This window comes from Sturnira hondurensis, unplaced genomic scaffold (assembly GCF_014824575.4).
Source record: "Sturnira hondurensis isolate 20B ecotype Veracruz unplaced genomic scaffold, ASM1482457v3 Scaffold0003681, whole genome shotgun sequence".
NCBI lineage: Eukaryota > Metazoa > Chordata > Mammalia > Chiroptera > Phyllostomidae > Sturnira > Sturnira hondurensis.
Window position 1 is genome coordinate 6,854,332 of NW_028076312.1, and position 26,396 is coordinate 6,880,727.

Here is a 26,396-nt window from a genome sequence, read left to right on the forward strand (position 1 = left end):
CCATCCTGTGACCGTCTTTCTCTCACAGCCAGGAGCAGGTCTCTTTCTTTGCGTGTCTCAAGGTTTGTGGTCTTTGAGACCCTCCCTCCAGACCGCAGGGAGAGCCGCAGGTGCTCTGCAGAGCAGGGAGGCCTGGCACGGCCAAGCCCTGGCACGGCCAAGCCCAGGGGGCGGCATGGCATCCTCACTCAGGCTGCGTCTGACTCACAGCTCGGGGTCCTCCTGCAAGAGGAGGAGGCCTTCCAGAGGCTACCACCTGAGAGCTCAAATACGAAAATGCTTCATAGCCCAACAACAGCAAGCAATCTTTGCCACGAGAAGAACAGTTTCCTAATACTCTGTGTTAAAGGAACTGCCGATCTCCCTCCCTGAACAGTCTACAGCCCATTTGTACAGATGGACCAAATGTCCACAAAAGTCACCCTGGCTGGTGTGGCTGCTGTGAACCAAAGGGTAACCAGTTCAATTCCCAGTCAAGGCGCATGCCTTAGTTGTGGGCCAGGTCCCCAGCTGAGGGTGCATGAGAGGCAGCCACACATTGAAGTCTCTCTTTCTCTCTCTCTCTTTCTCCCTCTCTTCCCCTCTCTCTAAAAATAAATACATAAAATCTTTAAAAATATATTTACAAAAGTGATGTTGAATACTTAAATAAGAATGCAAGGCAGCATTAGAAACCAAGGTAACAGTATTAAAGATATGACAAGCCTGGAGGTGGTCAACCTTGAAGTGCATGGGAGAGAGACAGTAAAGTGGTTGTTTGGTGTACGCACTCACCCAATACACACATAATCTAATTTGCTCTGCCCCCAAATTCTCCAAACCCTGGTTTGACCTGCTCTTCTCTGCTCTGCTGCAGCAAGCAGTGGGAGGGAGTGGGGCTTGCCTGTTAGTCAAAGTCACAGGGGAAAGGGGTGGGGAGGACATTGTTCCAGTGTTTGAGATGACCTTAACTTGGAAGAACTTTTTAAAAAGTCCTAAAACGTCTCCCTCTATGCTTTGAGGTGTTGCCTTTAGGGAAAGGGAATTCAGGAAAGTGGATGCTGGGGGCCCTCCAACCTCTCTGCAAGGATGAGGCATTCCACGTTGTATCTGCGGTGATACCCAAGCTACACCAGCATTTCACAACCGTCTCCAGCGCATCTGCAGGCCACACCGGAGGCCCAGGACATGGCACCCAGCTCTGTCCAACCACTGCCCACACAGACGCCTGTGAGCCCCCTGGGCCAGTTCGCATGTGGCACCAGCAGCCTCCCCTCACCCACACAGACCCCACCCAGCCCAGTGCTGCCTACCTCCTTCACCCACCCTGAGTACAGCTGGCCAGCAGGAGCCACGCATCATTACTGCTGGCCTGGCAACACTTGTATATGACAGCTCTGTGCAGAAGGCCTAACCAGGGGCCGGGCATCAGTGCACACAGATGCGGGGGTGGGGTGGTCGGGGACAGTCATCACCAGCTTGGGAAGCCCCACCAGCCACTCTGGGGCACGGCAGGAGGCCCAGGGCTAACCTGAAGTTGTCACCCACATGTGGTTCGAGTGTGTCTGCCAGACCGCCATGCTGAGCTAGGAGTCCCTCTGCGGATGGGCAATGGCACTAACCTTCCTCCTGACCACTCAAGCCCAGCACTTCTGGGGTTGATCAGCCATTAGCTGGGGGAGGCCCTCCCTTTCCTCTCTCGCCACCAAGAAGAGCCTCTGATCATTAACCAGGGTTCTCTACAAAACAAGAGGGCAGGGCTGGAAACACCAGAAAAAGAATTGGAATGACTTCACTCCCCCTCTTTCCCAGAACAGAGAGACGAACATGCTGTCACACACCTGCACCTGGAAGTGGGGCCCCCTTCACTCCCCTCCTCTTACCTGAAACTCATCGGCACCAGCTCCGGAGCACAGGGCACAATGGGGCAACTAGATTCTGCAAGATAGTTGGGCCCCTTCCCTCAATGAGCCCCATGACCTCACTCAGAAATGCTGCTCACTGGGCAAGGGGCTCGCTCACTAGGCCAGAGCACCCCTGCTCAATAGGGTTGGAAATAGTGTATTAAGAGGCAGCCATGCCATTCAAAAGCAAGGACACACTTCAATGTGAAACACTGATGTGCTCCAACTCAGTCTGGCCGTGGTGGGTTTCAACGGTGTCCAGCATGGCTACAGGCCATAACACCAAGATGCAGACCACAGAGGTGCACAGACGTGGACCCTGTGTTGTCTCCTGTCTGTCCCCCTGCCCCACAGTGGGCAGCCAGAAGATGGCTACCAACGGCATGCACATGGCTGGGACCTCCTGTCTCTGCTCGGGGGTCCCTCCTCGGAGTACCCTCTCTCCATCCACTCCAGGGAAAGTCCCACTTCATCTTCGGGGCCCATGTCAGGAGTCACCGCCCCTCACGCCTGCTGCAAACTGAAGCCCCTCTCTGGGCTCCCTACCCAGTCCCACCTCTGCCCCCCTGTGTCCATGCCATCTTCTGCCTTTGCTTGTGTAGACATGCACCGGATGACCTAGCAGGCTTCTGACCTTGGAGGCCAGGGACTGCTCCCTCAGGTGGGCTCTGGGGAAACCCCGGCACCTGGTCCACCTCCCACATCAGAGAGAGTCGTAGCCAACAGACTCCAAAGGACAGGCACAAACCCAAGCTTTTAATAAGAAGACAAATACATCAATAACAGAAAAAAGGAGAGCTGAGGAAAAAAGATGCAATCTGGTTTGAAAAATATAATTTACCCATACAAAGAAACGTAACATTTCGTGGGATATCTCATAAGGCAGGGGCATTTTTTATGGCAGGACGAGAGCACTACTTTCTATACTCCCTGATTTCCTATTATAAGTCAGAGTCCGCAGTTTCAAAGGCCACATGATTACTCATAATTATCTCTTCTTTTCTTCTTGACTTGTATTATTGGCTGATGAACTCCTGAGCTTCTCCTTCAATTCCTCTCTTTTATGGAGTAAGTCTGGTCTATGGGGACTCCTCCCAGTTATATATAACCATTCTGGAAGAGGTTATAATGACCTGGAAAATCACAGTTTCTACTACAGATTTAATTTCTCTAACTGACTTGCATTTCCCAGAACTGCTGGATTAAAAATGATAAAAGATCTTGCTGTCTAATATGATTTATTCTAACACAGACTTCTTCCCATCATTGCAAGGAAATTGTGTTAATGTGGGACTTCCCACAATAGCCCTTCATTTTAGAAAAGCACTTCAAATTTACATAGAAACCAGTATTATATTCAATGTGTAATTTACAACTTTAAATCTAACAGCCCTAAATATTGAACTCACTTATGAGTTCTACTTACTGAAGACATTTGAATACAATAAAGAATTAAAAGTAGGCATTTTAAACAATCAGTTAAGAATTTTCTAGATTGTGAGCCTATATAAGCCTGCTTATATAACTGGTTTAACAAGTTTCTTTTGAAAAGATAAGCAACTGACCAACCATTAGCTAGACTAAGTAAGAAAATGAGAACTCAAATTAATAAAATTATAAACAAAAGAGGAGACATCACAACTGGTAACACAGAAACACAAAGTATTATAAGAGACTACTATGTATAATGATATAGTGATAATTTATATAACTTATAAAAATGAATAAATTCATGAAACAAATTACCAACACTGATTCATGAATAGAGAAATCTGAACACATTAATAATGAGCAAGCAGATTAAAGCAATAATCAAAAATCTCCCAACAAATAAAAGCCCAGGACCATTGGCTTCACTGGAGAATCCCACCAAACTTTTAAAGATAAATTAATCCCAGTCCTTCTCAAACTCTTATAAAATACCGAAGAGGAAAGATCACTTCCAAACTCATTTTACAAGGCCAGCCTTATTATGATACCAAAGCCAGACAAGGAAATTACAAGAAAAGAAAGTTACAGGCCAATATCCCTGGTGAATATAGATGCGACAGTCCTCAACAAAAGACAGCAAACTGAATTCAAGAGCGCACTGCAAGGATCACACACCACGATCCAGTGGGACCCACCCCTGAGAGGCAAGGATAACTCAACATCTGCAAATTAACAACGATAACACACCACCTTAACAGAATGAAGAATGACATCATGTGATTGTTTTAATAGGTGCAGATAAAACATTTGAAAAATGCAACATCTTTCATGACAAAAACTGTCCACATACCAGGTATAGAAGGAACGCACCTCAGCACCAGGCCGGGTATGACAGCATCACACTCAGTGTGAAGAGTTAAAGCCTTTCCTCCAAAATCAGGAGCAAGATGAGGGTGCCCTCTCTCACCAGTCCCACTCAGCATAGTCCTAAAAGTCCTAGCCGGAGCAGTCAGGCAATAAAAACAAACAAAAGGTATCCAAATAGAAAAGGAAGATGTAAAGTTGTCTTTGTTTGCAGATGATGTGATCCCATATATAGAAAATCCTAAGATTCCATGAAAATTGCTAGAATTAATCAGCAGTTTAGAAGAATTGCAGGATAAAAAAATAACATGAAAATCAGCTGTGTTTCTACACACAAGGAGCTATCTGAAAGAGAAATTAAGAAAAGAACCCACTTACAATGACATCAAGAACAACAGAATAAAAAGGAGTGAAGTGCTGATAGATGCTACGATGTGGATGAACCTCAAAAACATTGTGCTAAGAGAGGAAGCCAGATGCCAAAGGTCATATATGATATGATTCCATGTATATAAAATACACAGAATAGGGCAAATCACATATTTTTAAATGCTTTTTCTGTGTGTATGAAGATGGCCATGCAGTTTTGTGTATTATGCTGATTGATTTTTGTTGAATTGATCTTGCATTCCTAGGATAAATCTCACTTGGCCATGGTATAGGACCCTTTTTCTTTGTTGCTGGGTTCAGTTTGCTAGTGTTTTGTTGAAGATTTTTGCATCTAATATTTATAAGAGATACTGGCCTGTATTTTTTCCTTGTTATGTCTTTTTTCACTTCATTTGGTTTTTCATTACAGCTGACAGACAACGTTATATCAGTTTCACAGAGCGAGACTGGAAGTGTTCCCTGTGCTAAACTTGGAAAGTTTGTGGAGTGTTGGCATTAATTCATCTGTAATGATTGGTGGAAATCAGCAGTGGAGTGATTTCAGCTCGGCTTTTCTTTGTGGGTAGTTTTTTATTACTATTTCATTCTACTTATTTGTTATTTTGTTAAAACGATATCTTTATAGCCTTAGCCAGGTGGCTCAGTTGGTTGGAGTGCCCGTACACCAAAATGTTGTGGGTTGAATCCCTAGTTAGGGCACATACCTAGGTTGTAGGTTCGATCCCCAGCTGGGGCATGCACAGTAGGCAACCAATTGATGTTTTTCTCACATCGATGTTTCTCTCTCTCTCTCCCCAAAAGCAATAAACACAGCTTCAGGTGAGGATTAAAAAATAAAATAAAAAATAAAGTGATATCTTCATACATGTGTGTATCAATACAGATTTATACTTAATGCTTTATGCAGTTATCCTTTAAATCATGTAGAAAAAATACTGTATTTTATATTCCTCTATGTAGTTGCTTTTACTTCCAGTCTTTATTTCTTCATGTGGATTTTAGTTTGTGTCTAGTGACTTTTCATTTCAGACTCAAGGACTCCTTTTCATAGCATGTTCACTAGTGATGGAGTTCGTATTTCTCTGAGGTCTTCATTTCTCTTTTATATTTGATGGATGGTTTTGCCGCATGCAGATTTCTTGGTTGAGTTGTTTGTCTTTCAGCACTTTGACTATGCCATCGATCTTGGCCTCCAAGTTTCTGAGGAGAAGTCAGCTGCTGGTCTTACTAAGGATCCTTTGGATCAGATGAGTTGCTTCACTCTCGCTGTTCATGAGATTCTTTCTCTCTTTGTCTTTCAGCCAGTTGATCAGAGGTGCCTGATATGGATTTCTTTGAGTTTTCCTCTTCGGAGTTCGTTAAGTTTCTTGGATGTGTGATGTTTTTCGTTAAATTTGAGGAGTTTGGGGCCTTTTTCTTAAATATGTTTTCTGCCCCTTGTCCGTCTCCTGTCTTTCTGGGAGCCCCATTATGCCTTTGCTGGCATTCTTGACGATATACTACCAGTCCCTAAGGTTTGTTCATTTTCTTTTTTAACTTTTGTTTCTCACACTGGATCATATCATGGTCCTATTTTAAAGTTCCTTAATTCTTTTTCCTGATTGTTCAAACCTGAAATAAGCACCCTCCCCACCAATTACATTTTTTATTTGAGTTATTTTACTTCTCAACTCCAGAATTTCTATTTGGCTCTTTAAAAACAAAACAAAACAAACTTCTCTTTATTTGGTGAGACATGGTTCTATTTGGTGAGATGTGGTTCTGAAAATTTTCTTTAAATATGTTCTTTAAATATGGTCTCTTTTAATTCTTTGACCATTTTTAATACAGTGATTTAAAGTCTTTGTCTAGTTGGTCTAAAATCCAGGTTTCCTCAGAGACAATTCCTAGTGATCAGTTTTTTTCCTGTGCATGAATTGTATGTTTTGTTTCTTTGTATGCCTCATAATTTTTAAAAATTGAACATTTTAAATATAATGCAATGTGGCAACCCTGGAAATCAAAATCTCCCCAGGGTTTGTTGTTGCAGTTTTTTGCTTGTTTCATAACTTTCATACATAATTCTATTATGTGTGACCACTTAGTATTAAACTAATGATTAGGAAGAGATTTCCTTTAATGCCTGAAACCAGTAAATCTTTAAGTCTTTGCCAAGGGACTTTGTGTGCATGTTGGAGTATGCCACGAACACTCCACCTGGCAGTTGACAACTTAACCTTAGTCTTCCTTCCTTCATGCACAGAGCCTCAAGGTCATCAGAGGTGAATCATCAGGGCCTGTGCAGGTCTTTCCTAAGTATGAGCACAGCCCCTGACCCGTGTCTGCCCTTCCAGGTCTCCGGAAATGTACTGGAGCATTTCAAGCCCTTGTGAAAATCTCACTCCCCAGCTTCACCTTTTAAGCTTTTTTGATTAGTCTGTTGTTTGCCCCAACTCTTACCTACCACTGCAGGCAGCCACAAAGTTACAGGCTTTCTATAATTTTTTAGGTTTTTTTTTTTAAAATAAACTCCCCTTAGAGAAAAGGCTCTTTCCACTGGAGAGCTCTAAGTCAAGTGAAATAAGGACAACCTTGTAAATGGAGTCTTCAAGGGACCCCAGACAGGTCTAATAATGAGCGTTCTTGGGAATAATGCTTGGAAGGAGCTTTAGCCCTGTCCTGGCCCCTGGCGGCTGCCGGGCTGTGGCTCTTGTGGTGCTTGAGGGCTGTTGGATTCCAAGGCTACTGAAGAGCTGAAGGGGGTGGGGGAACAGGGCAAGTTAAAGCTCCAAGGAGCTCCCTGTTCACACCAAACTTGAACAAGTTTTTCATTTCCCTAGGATAAACACTTTACAGATTGTTGCAAGTTCTGTTTAATTTCCAGAATTCTTAGGAAGCTGATTCTAACCATTTTAACTTCTCATTGCTTTTATGGAGGACAGAGTTTGCATAGATCTTTATTTCACCATTTCATTGACATCACATTTCTTTCTTTTAACTGTAGCATTATATTCTATTGCATGAACTTTGTATCACTTAATTGTTTTCATAATATACTTTCCCAATATATTTATATGGGAAAATGTTGAATCTTCAGAAATGTAAGAATAGCGTAAGTACCCACACACCCTTCACCGAGCTAGATCCACCAGGTGCCAGCGTCAGCCACCCGTCCTTCCCTCCTCTGAACCGTCTGAGACTTGGGTGCGGAGGTCAGGGCAGCTTTACCCTCAAAGACAAGTATCTCTCAAGAACCCTGGCACTCTCCTTTATGACCTTATAATGATCGCAGGCTACTTAACATTGACACAAAACTTTAATCTATATGCCACGTTCAAATCCCCCAGAGAACTGAGAATGCCTGAAAACACAGGCACATGTCCGTAAAGAGCTGGAACGCCAAGCGGAATCGGGCCGAGCGTCGTCTCCAGCCAGCGCTGGGAGAGGCGGCCACAGGCCTGTGCGCTGCCCTCGTGTGTGAGGCTCTTCCGAGGGTGTGAGATGCCTCATCTGCAGGAGGGGTTCACTGTGTTGCTTTTTTCATTTGAGCAGGTGAGATGATCTAAAAGTTCCTCATTTAAGAAAAGATTAAATGAAGCAGCAATTCTGCCAAATTTCAGAAACAAATCACAACCAAACAGAATAAAACCTTCCCCCCAAATTTTCTTCTGGGGAGTCCTGATAAAATCTTCCTGAGGGTACATGTCAAACAATACCTTCAAAGAGCCGTGACGTGCTGACACACCCACAGCAAAGGCAGGCACCACACACACGCAAACGCACACACACACACACAAATCCTCTCTGATGTCACATAATCACGAGGACAGGGCAGTGTCTTATTTCTAGTGCCTCAATCTCAGAGACGAGTCCTCTGAAAGACACCTTTGTGACCTCACGACTGAGTAAAGGTGAACTCACAATGTAGTGAATGTCGGCTCACGCCAACTCATTCACCAGTTACAATTTTTAAAATATAATTTCCTGATACAGCAGGTCCCCAGATGACGTTATGGTCAATGTCGTTTTGTTATAAAGTTGATGAAATGCTGTGGGAACTTAACTCTTGGTTGAATCAGCTAGCCCACAGTGAAACTGGTTCCATCATCCACGGTTTCACTTCAAGTCACGGACCCTCCCGAGGACTTACCGAATGCAGCTCTAGGCTAATGTCCACCTAAGCCAGCATTTCTCAGAGTGCGAACCGCAGACCACCCACATCGACACGTGCAACTCATTCTGGGTGCTGGCTCCCACGCTTCATCTCAGCCCACTGACTCGGGATTTCTGGGGTTGATCCCAGGAACGTGCATTTTAAAAAGCATTCCAGGTTATACAAAATACGTTTGTATTGGAGAACCACTGGGTGAGGCTTTAACCTGAGATTAACTGAAGCTTCATGGGGAAAACTCTGTGGAATAAGGATTCTTCCAGTTTGCTATTGCAAAGTGATCTGTACTGTTTTCTGTGGAAGTGGCTTTTAAATATTCTGACCAAAGCCCTTACAAAGGAATATATTATATACTATGACACAGAACACACACACACACAAACAGAAATTAAAATTTCATGAAACAATATTTATCCTTAGATACGTGTGATGCATTCTGATATATTTTATTCACTCTAGTTCAATTTTTAAAAACACTGAACAGAGCTCCCTGAATTGATTTCACAATCCTCTAATGAGTCTCAAACTGCAGTTTGCAAAACACTGATCTCCAGCAATCAACTGAGAGGCAAAGCCCAGTCGAGGGAGCACAAACCCAGTGAGTGAAATATCACATCTAGTCATCAAATGAGATCTTTAAAAGATAGCCTTAAAATATATATATTTAGCTGGATTTAGAACAGTTTAATCACGATACTGATATCCAAATGAAAGAAATTTTGCCTAGCCTGATTTTCAATCTTATTACTGTCAACTGACAATTAAGGGTTTTAGGATTAAGGGTACATTGGAGTGCAAATTGGGTGCAATTTTAAGACTGGGAGTCCCGGAAAATTCACACACGAGGCCGAGAACCTGGCTCTTCCCAGTGTCAGAAATGTCAGCCTGAGTGACAACCTCGCTAAGCCTCAGTCGTTTTTATCTAGGACATGGGGCCAGTAACAGCACTGATCTCGTAAGGTTGCTGTGAATATTAAATAAGAACATCCACATAAATAATTATAATTATTATTATTCAAAGAAAAGATGCATTTGAACAAAAGTTATACCATCTTAAAAGAATGATTAAATGAAGCTCCTTGTATAAGTTTTCATTTAGGTTACCATGTGTACAAATTTACTGTGTACCAGGTATTATCTTTCTCTTGATAAACACTGAATGGTTTTCGAAGAAGGCACCCTGCCAAGTGCCGGAGTCACGAAGAAGCATGTGATGTGGTGACACTTGTTAAGCAGCTTGTCACCTAGTCAGGCCAATAGGAAGAAATGTAAATACCAAATCCTATGGCAAGTACCGAATATAACAGGTGCTTAAAGGGACTGTAGTTCAGAGAGTAGGGGACTGGAGGTCAGGGAGAGCTCCAGAGGTGGGGCCCCAGGGCGGGATGGAAGGGTGGGGGTTGAGTAAGTAGAAAGGGGGGTGGAGAAAACGTCAAGTGGAAGAGAATAATGGGAGCAAAGACAAGGGGGGCCAACCATGGCCCCAGTTTGGCTGGGCACAGTGAGTCATCAAGACTGTTAGAAGTAAGAGGCAGTTTGGGTACCAGGCTCAGGCAATGGGAATTTGATTCAGGCTGGCTGCAGAGGGTGGGGCATTCCTAGGAGAGGGGCCCTGACCAAAGCAACACACTGGAGGGGGTAGGACAATCCCAAGGCAGTGGTGACATCAACCCTGCAATTATCACTAGTTAACAGAATGAGAACACCAACACAGAAGATGGGGTTCTAATAAAATCCAGGTTTTGCCGAAGTTCCTATAGTGCCCCTGTAAAGCACTGATCTCCAACACAAAGTTATCCGCACAAAGTTTTAAGTAAATGATCTCTATCCTCCAGTGATATAAATTTTCTTTTTCAGATTCTATTCATTCTTTGCTTATAAACCAACCTCTGATTGAGAAGTCAGCTTGCCGGGTAGTTGATACGGTAAAGCATGGCTTGGTGATGGGTGCTCAGGCACTCCAGTCTCGACAAAGGGTATTTCCCGTAACCATGACTAAACTGGCTACTCATCCGACAGTGCCAATTTGGCTATATGTCTCTGTCAGCAAATGTCTGGTCCTTCAATGTCGTGGGAAGGTGCCAGACCCAACAGGACTGAGCTTCTCGATCCTGGCTGCATGTTAGAGACACCTGGAGAGCTACTTAACAAACCTCGGAAGGGGCAGCTGGCTGCAGTCCAGGCCTCTCGCAGGCAGCCCCTGGGGCAAATTGCCACTTTCTCAGACAATGGCTTTCAATTCTGGCTGCATGTTAGAATCACCTGGGAAACTTTAAAAAGATCGGTGCCCAGGGACAGACACTTCCAGAGATGTTAGAAACTATCCACTATGCAGAGGATGTGAATTCTAACAATTCATGCTCCTCATTCCTGAGCAGAAATGAAAAGGATATTGCAATGCATTGCAGTTGAGAGATTTCTATTTCACTTACATTTGGGATATTCAACTATTTCATTCTTTGATGTCCCTTCAACAGAGGCCATAGCTTTAAGCTGTTACTAGTTTTAAGCTCTTAAGTCCCAACTGATTTAGAACAGAGGTCGGCAAACTTTCTCTGTGAAGGACAAGTGGAGAGTTTAGGCTGTGAGTCATACAGTCTCTGTCCCAACCACTGAATTCTGCGGCCGGGCCACCAAGCCACCCTAAATGCCATGCAAACAAAGGAGCGTGCCTGCACCGCGATACAAACTTCTCCAGCCAAAGAAGTGGTGGCCGAACTTTGGCTGGTGGGCTGCCTCAGAACGTTCGAATGATTATAATCAGCATTCTGATCTTACGCCCACTGATACAAAATTAGTAACAAAGCATGAAAATAAACACCAAAAGTGCGTTCCATCTTGGAATCTTATCCTTTGACTATCATCTCACTGCCATTGACCAGAAAGTCAACAGAAGCCCTGTTTATATCTAGACCACACGCACCTCTTCAGGCTCTCTCTGCCACTGAGGACTACTGACCACCCTCCAGGCTTCACTTATGGAGGGGCTACCACCCTCACACCCCAACCCCAGGCACTCAACCAAAATTCTGCAGACCTCCTTGGCAAACCCCAGGGGAGCATGGCAGCACCGTCCCAGCTTCCTCGCTAGTAGAAAATGCCATAGATATTTATTAAATCAGTACTTGTATGTTTGTTGTGATAGGAAAAAATCCATCTCTGCTGGCTGTGGATGTATCCCCCCCCCATACAACTCATCAATGGGGTATAAATATACAATCCTGAGTCTAACCTTTTGGTGACATAATTTTTGTTCAACTGAGTACATTTAATTAAGGATCCTGCCATCACTTCTGACTTCCCCCAATCTCTCCAAATGCACAGCAAATGAAAGTCAGAGGGGCAGGGCATCTGCTGAGCGGATCTCACTCTTAGCATCTCACTCTTAGCCTTACAAGCTGTGGCTGAGACGGAGCCATTGCATCACTGTGCCCGTCCTAATTCCCTCCCTGGCACCAAGGCCCCACATCTGCAGGGCTCAGAGTGAAGACATCCAGGAATGCAGAAGCCCAGAGAAGCCTGTTCCCTACTTTTGTGCCCAGGGCAGTTTCTCTCAAAGCCACTATCGACACTGAGCACAATGAGGACGGTGTTCGCCAGGCGGTCTCCTGGGGAAAGAGGCAGGATTCTCCCTACACACGGTCAGCAACAAGCCGGTCTCGCAGCTGACCCAGAGTGTTAGGGGAGAAAACAATAAACTGAAGCAGGAGTTTCAGCCGGGGACGTGTCTGAGCTCAGGTGCCATGACGTTGGGCCACGGCCCCACATCGTACTTACTTGGACGTGTTTTCAAGTATTCCCTTGACCTCGTTCATCTCTTCTTTCCCGAAGTAAACAACGGTGAGATGAATCCTCCCATCCTGCTGGATGCACGTCTCCCTGGAAAACAGAAGGCATGCACGTCTGGACCTGTTTTCCCAACAACGGGAAAGGCCCAAACAAATGCCTATTTTGTAAAGTGCACAAGAGTTTGAAGTAAACTGCCTGCCAGGAGGGGCCGAGAGGGGGCATTTCTGGCCGGTGACCACAATTACCTTTATTTGTTTTTATCTTACAAAAAACAACGACATTTAAACGGGCAAACCTAGTAAATGAAAACTCAGAGGCCACACGTCCAATCTGCCATAGGCCGCGCCCATCGGGACCTTCCAGCGTCAGGAGAAGGGTGCCGATCCTGCCTTCTTTGCCGTTAGAAGTCTATGACGTTGAGAACACACACATTCTATCTTCCAGACGAGCAAGCCAAAGTCCAGAGAGGGTTAGATTAGAATCCTTGTCTGCGGCTTTTCTCTTGTGTGCCAAACCCTCTCAAAGACGGGATGCGTAAAGGTGAAAAGACATTCTTTCTTGTAAGACCGTACAAACCCTTGTTGACACCCGGGGTGTGGCTGTCTGAAGGTGTGACAGAGCAGAAGCACAGGTGCTGTCTGTCACCCTTCCCAAGCAGATACAGTTACCTTCACTACACCCCATTCCTCCTCCCCGTGACTGGGATTGTCCCAGGCACCTGGCACATCACCTGGCTGTCAGCAGGGTCCCAATGGCCCTCTCAGGGCCAGGCCTCTGGCTCTGGACTGGCTCTGGACTGCCACTTTCCCCAGCAGACATTAATTAGCCATGTCCTGTGCTCTCAACGGCAACCTGAGAGCTTAGTGTGGTACGATCTGCTGCTGTGTGTGTAAAATGTATGTGCACATACATGCAGATGTGTGTGTGCATGTATATAATAAATATACGTGATAAATGTGTTTATATGTATGTATCTGTATCTGTATATGTGTGTGTGCATAATTTTTATAGGTGTTTTTTGGGAGCATGTTAATGGAAAGATGCTACCGTTAATGCATGTTAATGAGATGGCGTTTTGTGATATGTTGCTATTTTGCATGTCCTTCCATTTTATTGCTTTGTCCCTATGTTAGCTACTTTCCTTGGCCCCCAAAGAACGGTCTGCAGCATAGCTTTCCGGAAGGCCCTGAGCTCTAACTGCAGAGGCCAGTTTATTCAAGGCACTTTATAATGACATCAAAAAGGAATGACTGTCTAGCCAGGATGGCTGGGAGAAATCCCAAGAAACAGATGATATAGTTCCCGACCTCAAAAAACTCTTCTAGGAAATAATACGAGATCCAATAAAATAAGGACACCTCATGGCACTAACAAAAATTAAAGAGAATTCAGAAAGCACAGGAAATTCGATGGGCAGGGGCCTTGAAAGATGGACAGCGTTTAAAAAGGTAGAGGGGGGGACAAAGAGAACCCAGGTGGAAGAAATATGAGGGAAGATTGTATTGACTCTGGGCAAGGGGCATGCAGGGCTCCCCTGCTCACAGGCTTGGTTCTGAGAATTCTGCTTATTTACTGCTGAAAAAAGTTAAGAGCTGCCTCTAAAACTCAGGCTGATGGTAGAGCTCTTAAAAGCAGATGAGGGACCAATAACAAATGCCCGGACGTGACAATGTGCTTCAAACTGAGAGCTCCCCCAGAGCCCTAGTCCCTGCAGACTGAATCATCACCTACGGACAATAAAATTCTCTGTGCATAAATGATCCCTTTTGCACACTTACCAAGTAGAATAAAAGAACACACACGGCACCAAGCTCCAGAAAAACTGCTTTGAAATGGTGTGTGCAATTACAAAAAATCCATCCCAGAATCATTAGAGGCGTTACCCACTGAGCCTGAATAAAAAGGTATTCTCATTTTTTTTCTAAGAACATCTTTACTGGCATTTTAAAACCCATTCAAAGCACTTCCTGTTTTTAAGCAATAAAACAGATACACTGGACCTTGACTCTGCATTCACTAGCTGAAGCTTTCCCCAAAGCAAAGCAGAATTTGCTCAGAGATCCTCTCTAAGGGTTCCATTCCATTCCTTCCTTCCTTCCTTCCTTTCTTCATTCAACAAACAATAACCAAACAAACAACGTACCATGTGCCAAATACTCTACCAGGGAAGCTTAAAAAATAAGACATTTCTGCCCTTGAGAATTTCTCCATATTACGCATGGCTGAAACTGTCTATAAAGCAATAAACAAATACTCAATGAGAGAATGCGCCATAGTACTGTGGAAACATCACTCTCTGTCTGAAAGGTCTTGTAATGTTTGTATTTTTCAAAAGAGTTCTCCCTAGACTCATCCCAACGATGTGAATGAGAAAGAGTGCGCATGTGGGTGACCATGTACATGACACCTTTTTTTTCCCTCTAATTATTTGTACCTGCACACAGCCTGCCTGGATCCCTCAAGCTAACCATGCTGTGCAAAGCATTATTCTAGTTGCGTCAGATTAAAAAATAATAATAATGTACAGTCCCTGCTGGGAAGCCAACCTTCCAGTTTGCCTGGGCTTCTCCAGGTTTTAGCACCAAAGTCCATACCCCGGGCAACTTCTCAGTCCTAAGCAAACAGGACAACTGGTCACCTGACCTGTCTCAGAGACTTCACGGTGTATTGGAAGACGTGGGCAGTTGAAGTGCGATCATACAAGGCAGGATGGAATAACATCAGTGACAGTAGGGTGGTCTACAAAGGGTGTTTACCTTTGAAAAGATAATGTTTTCAATAAATTCATTTCAAACAGTGATCACTGTAAACCATGTATCAAAATGCAGAAAAGAGCAAAAGTCTTGCTACCAATAAATGACCAATGAAAGGGACATACTTTTCTGCCTTAAATGTCACAAAAAGGAAGCCAAGAAGAGAAATGGAAGATTATTTTCAGTTGCATGTGGCTCCCAGAGGGAGAAGCTAGAGAAGCAGGGTTGGGAGAAGGCAGCCTGGGGGACAGCTGGTCTGGGGAGAGACAGGAGCCCCAGCTCCCGCTGCAGGGTCTCGGCACAGGAAGAGCCACAGCGGACACTTGGTCTCTCCGCATCACGCGTTAAGTTGAGAAGAAAGGAAGAACTAACCTCATCATGCTGCATGACGTGACCCCTGCAAAAGAGGTAGCCTTGGAAGAACCAAAGGACAAAAGACCATCACATGGAGTCAAGATCTGTCCTAAGAGCAGGAAGAGGAGAAGAGATGAGAGACGCTAACAGCCAGATGAAGTATCTTAGACGTGTCTCCCCTTGACACACGCGAACCTCTAAGGGAGCTGAAACCTTACCATTTCTCCTCTTTCTCACTTGTGGGAGTTTTCGAGAGAGCTGCTGAAGACACCAGTAGGTGAGATGAGAAGCGAGCACATGGGGCTGATTCTCTCTGATGTTCCAGGCCTCAGTCCTTACCTGAGGGCCCCTCCTGAAAGCCGAATAAGCTACCTCTCAGGGAAAAGATCCCTCCACCATTGGGCAGAGTGAGCCTGGCGCTGCTCACAGGTCCATCCCAGGACTCAGAAGAGCCGCAGGAACCTCCAACAAAGGCTACACAAAGCCTCAGCCAAGTTCCTGCTCCCCTCTGCTTGTTCTCTCAAACTACAGATGAAGTGAATAGAGTGAATACCCTGCCCTCCAAATACAGCCAGGAGTGGGACACAAACAGTTCTCGGTCAAGACACAGAGGTAGCCAAGAAGAATCTACCCCTACGTCAGAGCAAACGATTCGGGCGGCCTCTGTGTGCTACAAGAAGATAGGTAAAGACAAACATCACAGCTACCATGTTTCAAGAATAACAACCAAATTAAAGGAAAAAAGGGAAAGAGAATTAAGAAAGCAATAGTGTTCAAAAACCCAAGGAAAAACCTAGTCTGAAAGAAACTACAACTCAAACAGAAGAAAATGTCTTACACATGTTTCACACTTTCTTAATAAAATGTAGATGCAATTTTTAAAAGTTCAAAGAAGAGCACCAGCTATATTAGCTCAGTTGATTGGGCATTGTCCAGCAAACCAGAAGGTCACTGGTTCAATTCCTGGTCAGGGCATGTGCCTGGGTTGCAGGTTCAGTCCCCGGTCAGGGTACACATGAGAGACACCTTATCAATATTTCTCTCTCACATCAATGTTTCTCTCCCTCTCCTCTCTCTCCCTTCCCCTATCTGTAAAATTAAAAATAAAATTTTAAATGTTCAAAAAGGGCCTGGCTAGTGTGGCTCAGTGGACTAAGCGTGGGCCTGCAAACCAAAAGGTCACCAGTTTGATTCCCAGTCAGGGCATATGCCTGGGTTGTGGGTCAGGTCCCCAGTAGGGAACACATGAGAGGCAACCATACATTGACATTTCTCTCCCTCTCTTTCTCCCTCCCTTCCCTTCTCTCTAAAAATAAATAAATAAAATCTGTTAAAAAATGTTCACAGAAGAAATGACAAAAACAACAGATTATGCTTCATGGGTACATTCTATGCTCAGAAAATACACTGATAAACAAAACAAAGAGAAGTAATAATTTAGAGTGCTGGGGTATAGAATACATATATCTGAAAATCAATTCCTCACATAAAAGAAAGGCTTATGCGAAATCAGATAAACGACAAAGGCACTAAAAATAGAGAGAACTTGCCCTGGCTGGTGTAGCTCAGTGGATTGAGCACAGGCCTGTGAACCAGAGGATCGCAGTTCGATTTCCAGTCAGGGCACATGCCTGGGTTGCAGGCCAGTTCCCGGCAGGGGACACACGATACATTGTGTGTCCCCAGCAGAGGCAACCATACCTTGATATTTCTCTCCTTCTCTCCTTCCCTTCCTCTCTAAAAGATAAATAAATAAAATCTTCAAAAAAAAATAGAACTAAAAAGAAATTGAGAACACCTGAGAATACACAATTGTGTCTATGAAGCCGTGAATCCAACAACAACAACAAAAACAGGAGAAGTACTCAAAATTAGAACAGCAAAAATAGTTCTCTAAAACAAAAATATCCACAGAGCAAAAAAAACCGGTAACTCACTACAGGAAAGTCAGAGAGAGAACAATAGGCAACGAGATGAGATATGTCCTGGCTAAGTTACTATTGTATGATTCAAGAGAAAAGAAGGAATTCTTTGGGACTGAAAGCAAACATAAGTCGCTTTCAGGAGAGACGAAATAAAGTTGTCCAAGCACTTTTCCATGGTACCAGTAGGTGCCAGAGAATGTTTGCAAACTCCTGAGGAAAGAAAGAGTCCCCCAAGAATTTTAAGTCCAGTCAAGTTATACTTAAACTATCAAGACAACAAGTAGACCTGCTACTCTCAAGAACTTATGATCCAGCCCTGGTTGGTGTGGCTCAGTGGATTGAGCTGAGGCCTGTGAACCAAAAGGTCACTGGTCCAATTCCTAGTCATGGAATACGCCTGGGTTGCAGGTAAGGTCCCCAGTAGGGGGCGCATGAGAGGCAACCACACACTGATGTTTCTCTCCCTCTCTTTCTCCCTCCATTTTGCTCTCTCTAAAAATAAACAAATAAATAAAATATTTAAAAGAAAGAAAAGAACTTTTGACTCTTCTTGAAAAATTTCCTGACCATGAAATATAGCCAACCAAGGCCTCAGAAATGAAGAAGCTATTGTCAGAGGGCTGATGACAAATACACTAAATCCACGTAAGTGCAGGGATTGTGGCTATGCAACAGAATGCAATGTTTGCAAACCCCGACAACGTAAAAATGATAGATAACTAACCAAATTAGACAATGGGACATAGGAGAGGGAGAAAGCATAACTGTGTTCATTTCCTCTTCTTATTATAATTTTCCAATCAATCCAGGCTAAAGTTAAAGTGTGTGGTAAAAAAAACACATAATAATTCCAACTTTCTGTCTTATAAAATCACTTTTTTAACTTTAGAGGTATCTCTTAGGAACCAATATTTGTCATAGTTGAGAAACATTTTCTTAGAGATCAGCAATTTCCCCTGTTACACTTTAGATGGTCTTCTATAAATTTAAGTCAGGTGAGACTCAGGTCTTTAATTGAAAATAGAGTATATAGTTTGTCTCATGTTGTAGTAAAGTGTCCCTAGCCAGTTCTTACATCTGCAAATATACAAAGAAAGGTACTTAGAAGAGTATTCCACTATTATAAAAAGTGATTAATTTTGGAGAGGGGGTGGAAACAGGAGGGAGAGCTGGGGGGATGGGCTGGGATGGGAGTAAAAGGCAGAAAGCTGTACTTGAACAACAATTAAAATAAATTTAAAGAATAAATAAATATTTTTTAAATGACTACTTTTGGGAGGCAGGGTCAGGAGTGAATTTTTAAAGAACTTAACCCTTGTTGTGTTCTCTATTGCTTAAAATCTTTTAATAGTCATGTATCACTTTTAAAAACTAAAAAGTCATGTTTAAATTGTAAAAGCCAATATTTGTCTAGAGTCAAATTTAAATTTAAATTAGTCTAGAGTCAGGATTTAAAAAATCCTGCCAATTAATTTTTAAACAAAACATATAATAACTATATAAACATCTATAAAACAGAAAGAATCCAAAAGAAGAAAATAACTGACCCACCATGTCATCTTCAGTGCCTAGCAGTTAATAATTTCCACTCTTGGGATGAAAGGGACTTCATAAAGACAACATCAAATAGTTAATAAATAGAGCCTTATATTTTCTCCCAGTACTTTTTATGGCCATATTAATTGCATTTACATATTTAATTGACCAGAGTTTACTTTGGGTTTTGGTGTGAAGTAACAATTAATTTTTTTCTGTGTTTAATTAGCAGTGCTAAAGCCATGCCTAGAACAATCCACTCTCTGCTGGCTAATGTGAAATGCCACCTTTACTGATGTAGAATTAAACAGCCTCAGGGTTGAGTACCATCACTCATCTCATTTTCACAGAATCCTCAATACCCTCAGAAATGCCTGGACTACAGAGCAAACTCCCCACTCAAGTTTCTGCTCAAGTGTCCTCTGCCCTGGGCAGCCCTTCTTGGGCCCCACTGTCCCCTGTGGCCACCTCCGCTGTCGCTTCCAGCTCCGTGTGAGTGGCTTTACCTACGTGAAGGTGGGCACTGCATCTCCAGCCCGTCTTCTCAGCCTTAAGTCGGGTTGAGTGTCCGGCACACATGCAGACCTCCAAATACCCCACCCACGCAGCAAATCTTCCTGCCACCCTCTCTGGTCTCCCCAGAGCAAGGGGCATCGCAAGGCTGACCGTCAAGAGAAAGTCCCTGAGATGTGAGTTTGTTTTTAAAACTTCAACTAGAAGTTCATTTCACTTCACCATCTCCCTACTGGTGACCTGGGAGCTACTTACTTTCACTTTTTCCAACAATATTTCCCTTCTAGGTTTATTTCCGTTGTTAATTACTTGCAATCCTCGTGACACCAAGGCAGTATGTATCTTACATATACATGCCCGTCATGGATGTCTTGCTATTTCAAGCCCCGGATCCCTACCCAGAGGACCCGGCCCTCCCCTGAGCAGACATGCCTTTAGCAGGAGCACTGCCTTACCAAGGCCGGCACACTCAGAGACTGGCTGGCCTGTGTGCTGAAGCACCTCTCAGGGCCCTTAACCTGGGCAGCGTCCCAGCTACAGGAACTGGTCCTCGAAATGGGCACATCAGCTGCCGGGACTAACGACTTACCGCCTAGTGCCAGCCACAGGCTCAGTCCTTCTAAGGATATGGCGCTTAATCAACCAGCAGCACTCTGTCATTCCAAAGAGAACACAGAGACGGAACATGGAAACACCACAGAAAGGCTGAGAGAAGCCAAAGCTACAGAGACACTTCGGCACCGGAGCCAGAAGAACACAGCCAACGGTCAAGAGATCATGGCCACAGGGGTGTTCTACAAACTGGGGACAGATGGAAAGATTGGTCCCCCCAGCCCGTATGATATCAGAGACAAGACAAAGAGAGTTTTGATAGCTTTCTTCGAGTATTTGCAAGGCTACGATGTTTAAGAGGAAATGGATTTGTTCAGTTATTTCTTCAGAGGCTAGCACTGGGCCCACTGGGTGAAATCACAGGGAGGCAGACTTCGGGTCTCAATAAACGTGAGCTTTCCACCTGGAGCTGGTCAACGCAGAGGCAGCCTACCTTGGGAGGCAGGTGGTTACCTTGGACACACACAGCTGGCATAGAAAAACTGCCCATCAGCACACTCTCGGCAGGTTCTGCACTAAGGGAGGGTTAGACCAAATGATCTCCAAAGGCCTCTCCTAAGACTACTGGATTCTGGCCTTAAAATTTAATTAGGGTTACTTAAAAATGAAAAAGGGCTACTCTTCAAATATAAACATCACAAAAAGAGTGCATTCATTATCCAGAATTTTAGCAAGTAAGAACCATACCCTTATACTCAGCATTACTGGATTTTAATCATGTGAATTTAGTGATAAAAGATTAAAAATTAGTTTGATCTCCCAAGATTTATAATCGGACACATAGGACTTCCTAACTTTAAAACAAGCTGGCTGAGTAAGTTAGCTGATTAACCTCGACCACTAAGTGAATGTTAGTTGCTCCAGCTCATAAAATCCAACATTGCACGAGACCTTAGAGACGCATGTGTAAAAACTACATTCCTGCATCTGAAAATGAAGCCCCACTTAGTCTTCTTGAGTAGCTACAGAAACGAGTGCCTGGAAACTTCTGGGCCTAATTCTAAATTTAATCTCTGGAGAGACATAGGTTAGAATAAAAAATAGATTGTGATTCAATCCACTCCAGCCGCTGCTAGAGCAGGCCAGCAAACGAAGCCAGCCCACAGCAGTGGGAGCACGGCCTCTAGCACAAGTCCATGGCCACGAGGTGCTTGCCTTTGAGAGTCTGGGTGAGGGCCCACTCTACTGATGAAATAGCATGGCCCTGCTGTCCCAAACCGGAGCCCAAAGTCAAGTTAGAACTGCACACAGCAGGCAGGAGGCCACCTCTGCAGATCCCGGTGAAAACTCAGTCCTTCCTACTCTCCCCTTCCGAAGGTAAATCTGCTTATCGGGAAGCTTTTTTAACTGCTTTAGGGAAAGGCAAACACAAATGATAGCGTCGATATGAAGAAAACAGAAGTGAACAAGAAGAGAAAGAAGCCTTTGTACTTGGCAGGGGAAATGAGGGAGATGACGGGAAATGATATCAGCGTTTAACACGCACCACACGGAGGAAGATAAACAGGTGCAAACAAACCAACCTGAAATTCTGCATGAACTGTCGGAACTTGTCCACCCTCCTTGCCAGAGGCACGATCACATTGATAAGTGTGCTGGCCATGTTGAGTTTTTCTTTTTTCACTTTCATGATAGGGCCAAACGGTCGAAACAAGACAAGTCGTCTGAATTCGTGCTTGTGGTCCCCTTTGAACGTGAGCTCATACAAAGTGCCTTTATCCCTTTCTGTGCGGTAGATGCCTGTTAACAGGAAACACAGGAAAAGATAATGTTTTATAGCTGAGAACTAGCACAAAATGCCTTTAAAAAAACAAATTAAAAAATAAAATAAAATCTCTACATCTAATAATTATTTTAAAAAACCTCAGAATGCTCCCACTTTAAAAAATCCCCAAAGACATCAAAATACCATTAATCTAAAATCAAACTTATGAAGACTTCATAAAAACATGGGGGAAGCTTGTAATGTTGGATATGAAACTATATTTAGCAGCATTAAAGAAAGGACTGTAAGGAAATATGTCAAAATAAGACTGGCTGTGTTGTTGAGTGGGGTTATGTGTTTTTTCTTTTCTGCTACTGTCCGCATTTTCTGCAATAAGATTAGATAAATGATCATATTTATTTAATTCAAATACTGCACTAATATTATCTCTTCCAAATTATAGCCATTTCAGATGAACTGACCATAGTGATCTATTCAAGGTAACTTGGAGTGGCTCAAGGTCAATCCTATGGTCATAGGGCCTTCTCAAAGCTTCTGGAAGCATTAAAACAGAAAACGCTTAAAATACCCTGTATCATGACAGGCACACATCTTAATTTCATGTTGCCTGTCCTGCCTCTGGGAAGCAGCAGAGCTCGGTGCTCCAGTGCAAGTCTGTTTATGGACCACCCCCCACCCCCAAACTATGTTCTGCTCCGTGTCACTGTCACTGAATCCCCACAAAGTCTCCTTTCCCAGGCTGAACATGTGACCCAGAATCTCGGCTCAACTCCCAGGGCGAGCCTCCCAAAGGCCAGGCCCAGCAGAACTTCCCTATTTAATGAGCGCCCGCCCCCTGGCGCCTGTGTTCCATCGCCTTGCCAAAGTCGTTGGTATTGTGGGCGTTTTTCCTACAGTAAAAAAATAAATAAAGGTGAAATTCAACAAACCACCAGATAAGCTTTCTTAGCTGTTATGTTTGGTTTGTCGTGTTTTCTTTTCCATGTCCCTTCCTTCCCCTTAACCCCGCAGTAGCTAGAAAGCGCTTTGAGTGGCCACAAAAGCACATTTCCAGGGAACTGTCAGCCAAGGCCATTACAGTTCTCAAGGCCTCTCCCAAACGGCTTCTTTTCTCCCTCACTCTCCCTCCTCTTTTCTTCAGTGGGAACTACAGGTCTCCTTCCCAACTACCAAGTCCTCACCTCTGTTCTTCGCCTGATAGGAGCCTTTCAAACGACAACCCTGTTTTACGGCCACTTTGATCCTGTTCTGAGTTTGGATCCCCCTTAGGTGTGACGCAGAGGACTTTGGGATTTTTATAGTGCCACTTCTCACAGCTGTCCCACACCTGTCTGGAGACACAAATGTGCAATCTCTGGCTGAGACAGTTGCGCACAGGTGACTGAAGGGCCTGACGCAGAGTTACAAGGACTGAGTCCTCTTCTGAATCCTTTGTCACTTCCTTGGGTGACAGGAAAGTCAGAGGAACTGAGAGAAGTTTGCTGAGATCATGTTGAAACAATTCAGGGCCCTGACAGGGCCATTATGGGATAGAGGAGGAGGTTCATTTCCTAGGAAGCTCAGAGGACTTCTGTGAAAATGGGAACTGGTTCCCTTCAAAGGCTGGTAATTCTCTCAGGCAACTGGTACTCATAAAGGAATCAGGCTCTTCCCCCCACCGCTAACATGTCTACACAGCTGGCCAGGCCACCACCTCCAGGGCCCAGACAGGATCGGGCTGAGTCAGAAAGGAGTTGCATTCGGCAACAGGGCCGCCGGGGTCAGTCGCTGAGTCTCGTCAAGCTTCCATTGTTCGTGTCGGCAAGTGTGCCCTCTCTACACAGCAATAAACGTGGGAAAGGCGGCTGACAGTTTAACATGCAGATAAAAACGTACGTGGGCCAGGCATTGTTGTTTTTTTTTAACTGAGTCATTTTCTTTCTTGGCACCAGAATAAGAATCATTAATTTTTTAAATCCAAATCCACAGATTTGAAAATACAGGTAGAGATACACACAAACCGGTCTCAAGAGATGGACATCTATTTATAAAGAACCCAGAGAATGCAATGTCTTATTAATAAGGATTCTCAGAAGCACATCAGACAGCTGCTTGTGCGGAGCATGCGCACCCAGCCTGACTGACAGGCAGCAGGCACGTTAGCGGTTTCCAGGGAGGCCAGTGCACCCAGGCTAACTCGCAGCCACCATCCCAGCTGCTTTCCCATTGTCTTCTGCCTCCTCTGCCCTGAAACAGTTATTACATCAACACTACTGCATATTTCCCCATACTCTGCCTAATCAAATTAATTTTGGCTTATAAATCTAATTTTAGATTCCTTTAGTCTACCTATTTTAACAAAGTTATTTAAAACTCTCTTGCAACCTATGTCCAGGAAAACCCACACCCAGCCATTGGCCTCGTACACCCAGAGGCATACATGTAGCCCTCTCGGGCTCCCCATGACACCAAGGACACCACCTAACTGGACCCTTGTGCCTTCTAGAAATCTTTATTGGTGGAAACACAAAGGGACTGAGAGAAAAGGGGACAGAAACATTCTGAGGCAGGAATGGTTTTAACCAATAAGCTGGCATGCACAATGGCCAACGCCAAGTAAACTGGTCCTACAAACACCTTGCTTGTGATGGTTTATAGGACAGCATCATTCTTATGCACTATGCAAACTGAAGATCAGAATAAGAACTTGGGAGCTAGCTTAAATTTTGGTTTAGACGCCCTAACTGGCACCCCCTTTTCCCTTCTTTCTCTCCATGCTTACTTTGAGTTCGGTGTTTCTGCTCCCTGCGTACGCATCCTAATGCTCGTCTTACCCTACTCCAGGGCCTGAGCCCTAGAATGGCCAGCTAGGTGGGGACACCTCCTGGTATCCAAGAGACAGCTCCGTGGCCTGATGCACATGTTCACGCCTTCAGCAGACAAGGAGCTAACCAGATGCTCCCCTTCTACATCCTGTCTTCAACGTAGGACATCAGAAATCATGAGGTGAGGCCCTGGCTGGTGTGGCTCAGTGGTTGGAGAGTCATCCCACAAACCAAGAAAGGTTGCTTGCAGGTTCGATTCCTGGTCAGGGCATGTGACTGGGTTGCAGGTTTGAACCTCAGTCAAGGTGTATGTGAGAGCCAACCAATCGATGTTTCTCTCTCACATTAATGTTTCTCTCCCTTTCTTCCCCTCTCTCTAAAATTAATAAGCATGTCCTCAGGTGAGGATGAAAAAATAAAGAAGAAATCATGAGGTCAAGGAGATACCACTACTTACAATCACATCCTCAACCTCGCTCAACCTGAGTGTGCACAGGCTGTGGCCAGTGCTGTGCTGCTGAGCCCAGAAGTGTCTCCACTTTCATCCCTGCCTCTGCCACCTTCCTACAGGGAGCCCAGGTCTCCCGGCAGGATTGCTGCCATCTTCTGCACACCCACGTTCCACGGCCAGGCCCCGATACATCCTGCACGTACCCTCTGACCCTTAGCCATCCTATAGCACCACTGTAATCCCACTTTCCCCCAGCTCAGGAGCCCTCACCGGCTTCCCAAAGCCTAGAGAATAAAATGCCAATACCACAGCCAGGTTTAAAGACCCTCCATATCTGGCCCCAATCTACTGTCCTAACTGTAGGTCTTGCCCCTGCCTCATGTAAAATCTGGGCTCCAGTCAAGCTGGTGGATACTGAGCACATACCACTACTCTCCCCACAGGAGAAACTGGAGGCCTCCTACAGCGCTGGTGGGAACGTAAAATGGAAAACAGTCGGGCGGTTCCTCAGAAAGTCAAACACAGAATCGTCATGTGATCCAGCAATTCCACTTCGGGGTAAGTACCCAGAAGAAATGAAAACAGAGACTTGGACAGACACTTGTGCACACATGTTTACAGGAGCATCTTCCCAATGGCCGAGGGATGGAAACAAGCTGAGCTTCCATCAACAGATGCATGGATAAACAAGACATGTTATATGCATACAATGGAATATTAGTCTCTAAAGGAATAAAATTCTGACAACACGCCACAACATGACGAACCTTGAAAACATAAGTGATGTGAAATAAACCGGTCACAAAAGGATAAATATTGTAGGATTCCCCTTACATGAGGTTCTTAGAATAGTCAAGTTCATAGAGACAGAGAGTAGATTGGTGGTTACCAGGGACTGGGCAGGGCAGGAGGCTGAGGGGGGTGCAGAGGGGCGTGGAGCCCAGAATGGAGAGTTAGTATTTAAGGGGCACAGAGTTCCTGCTTGACATGATGAAAAAGTTCTAGAAATGGTTATATAACAACTTAAATGTACTTCATGCCACGAAACTATACACTTAAAAATGGTGGAAATGGTAGATTTTATGTTATGTGTGTTTTACCACAGGAACTGCTCTCCTCTGACAAGGCTTTGCACTTTCTCAAGCCACAGTCTCCCAGCAGTCTACCCCTCCCCTTCCACCCTCCTAAATCGGACCCTCCTCCTCTGGGAAGACT

The 26,396-nt window shown here is 44.4% G+C and overlaps 1 protein-coding gene across 5 annotated transcripts in view; it reads right to left on the reverse strand.

Annotated features, from left to right (window-relative positions):
- The window catches only part of CSGALNACT1 (chondroitin sulfate N-acetylgalactosaminyltransferase 1), a 319,616-nt gene that overhangs the window by 16,228 nt on the left and 276,992 nt on the right, over positions 1 to 26,396 (reverse strand). For all 5 annotated transcript variants that reach the window (XM_037042132.1, XM_037042128.1, XM_037042129.1 and 2 more), the window contains exons 4-5: positions 21,724 to 21,940; positions 12,496 to 12,597 (exon numbers count right to left, since the gene is read on the reverse strand). In XM_037042132.1, the coding sequence (XP_036898027.1) occupies positions 12,496 to 12,597; positions 21,724 to 21,940 (319 nt within the window). The remainder of the gene's footprint in view (positions 1 to 12,495; positions 12,598 to 21,723; positions 21,941 to 26,396) is intronic.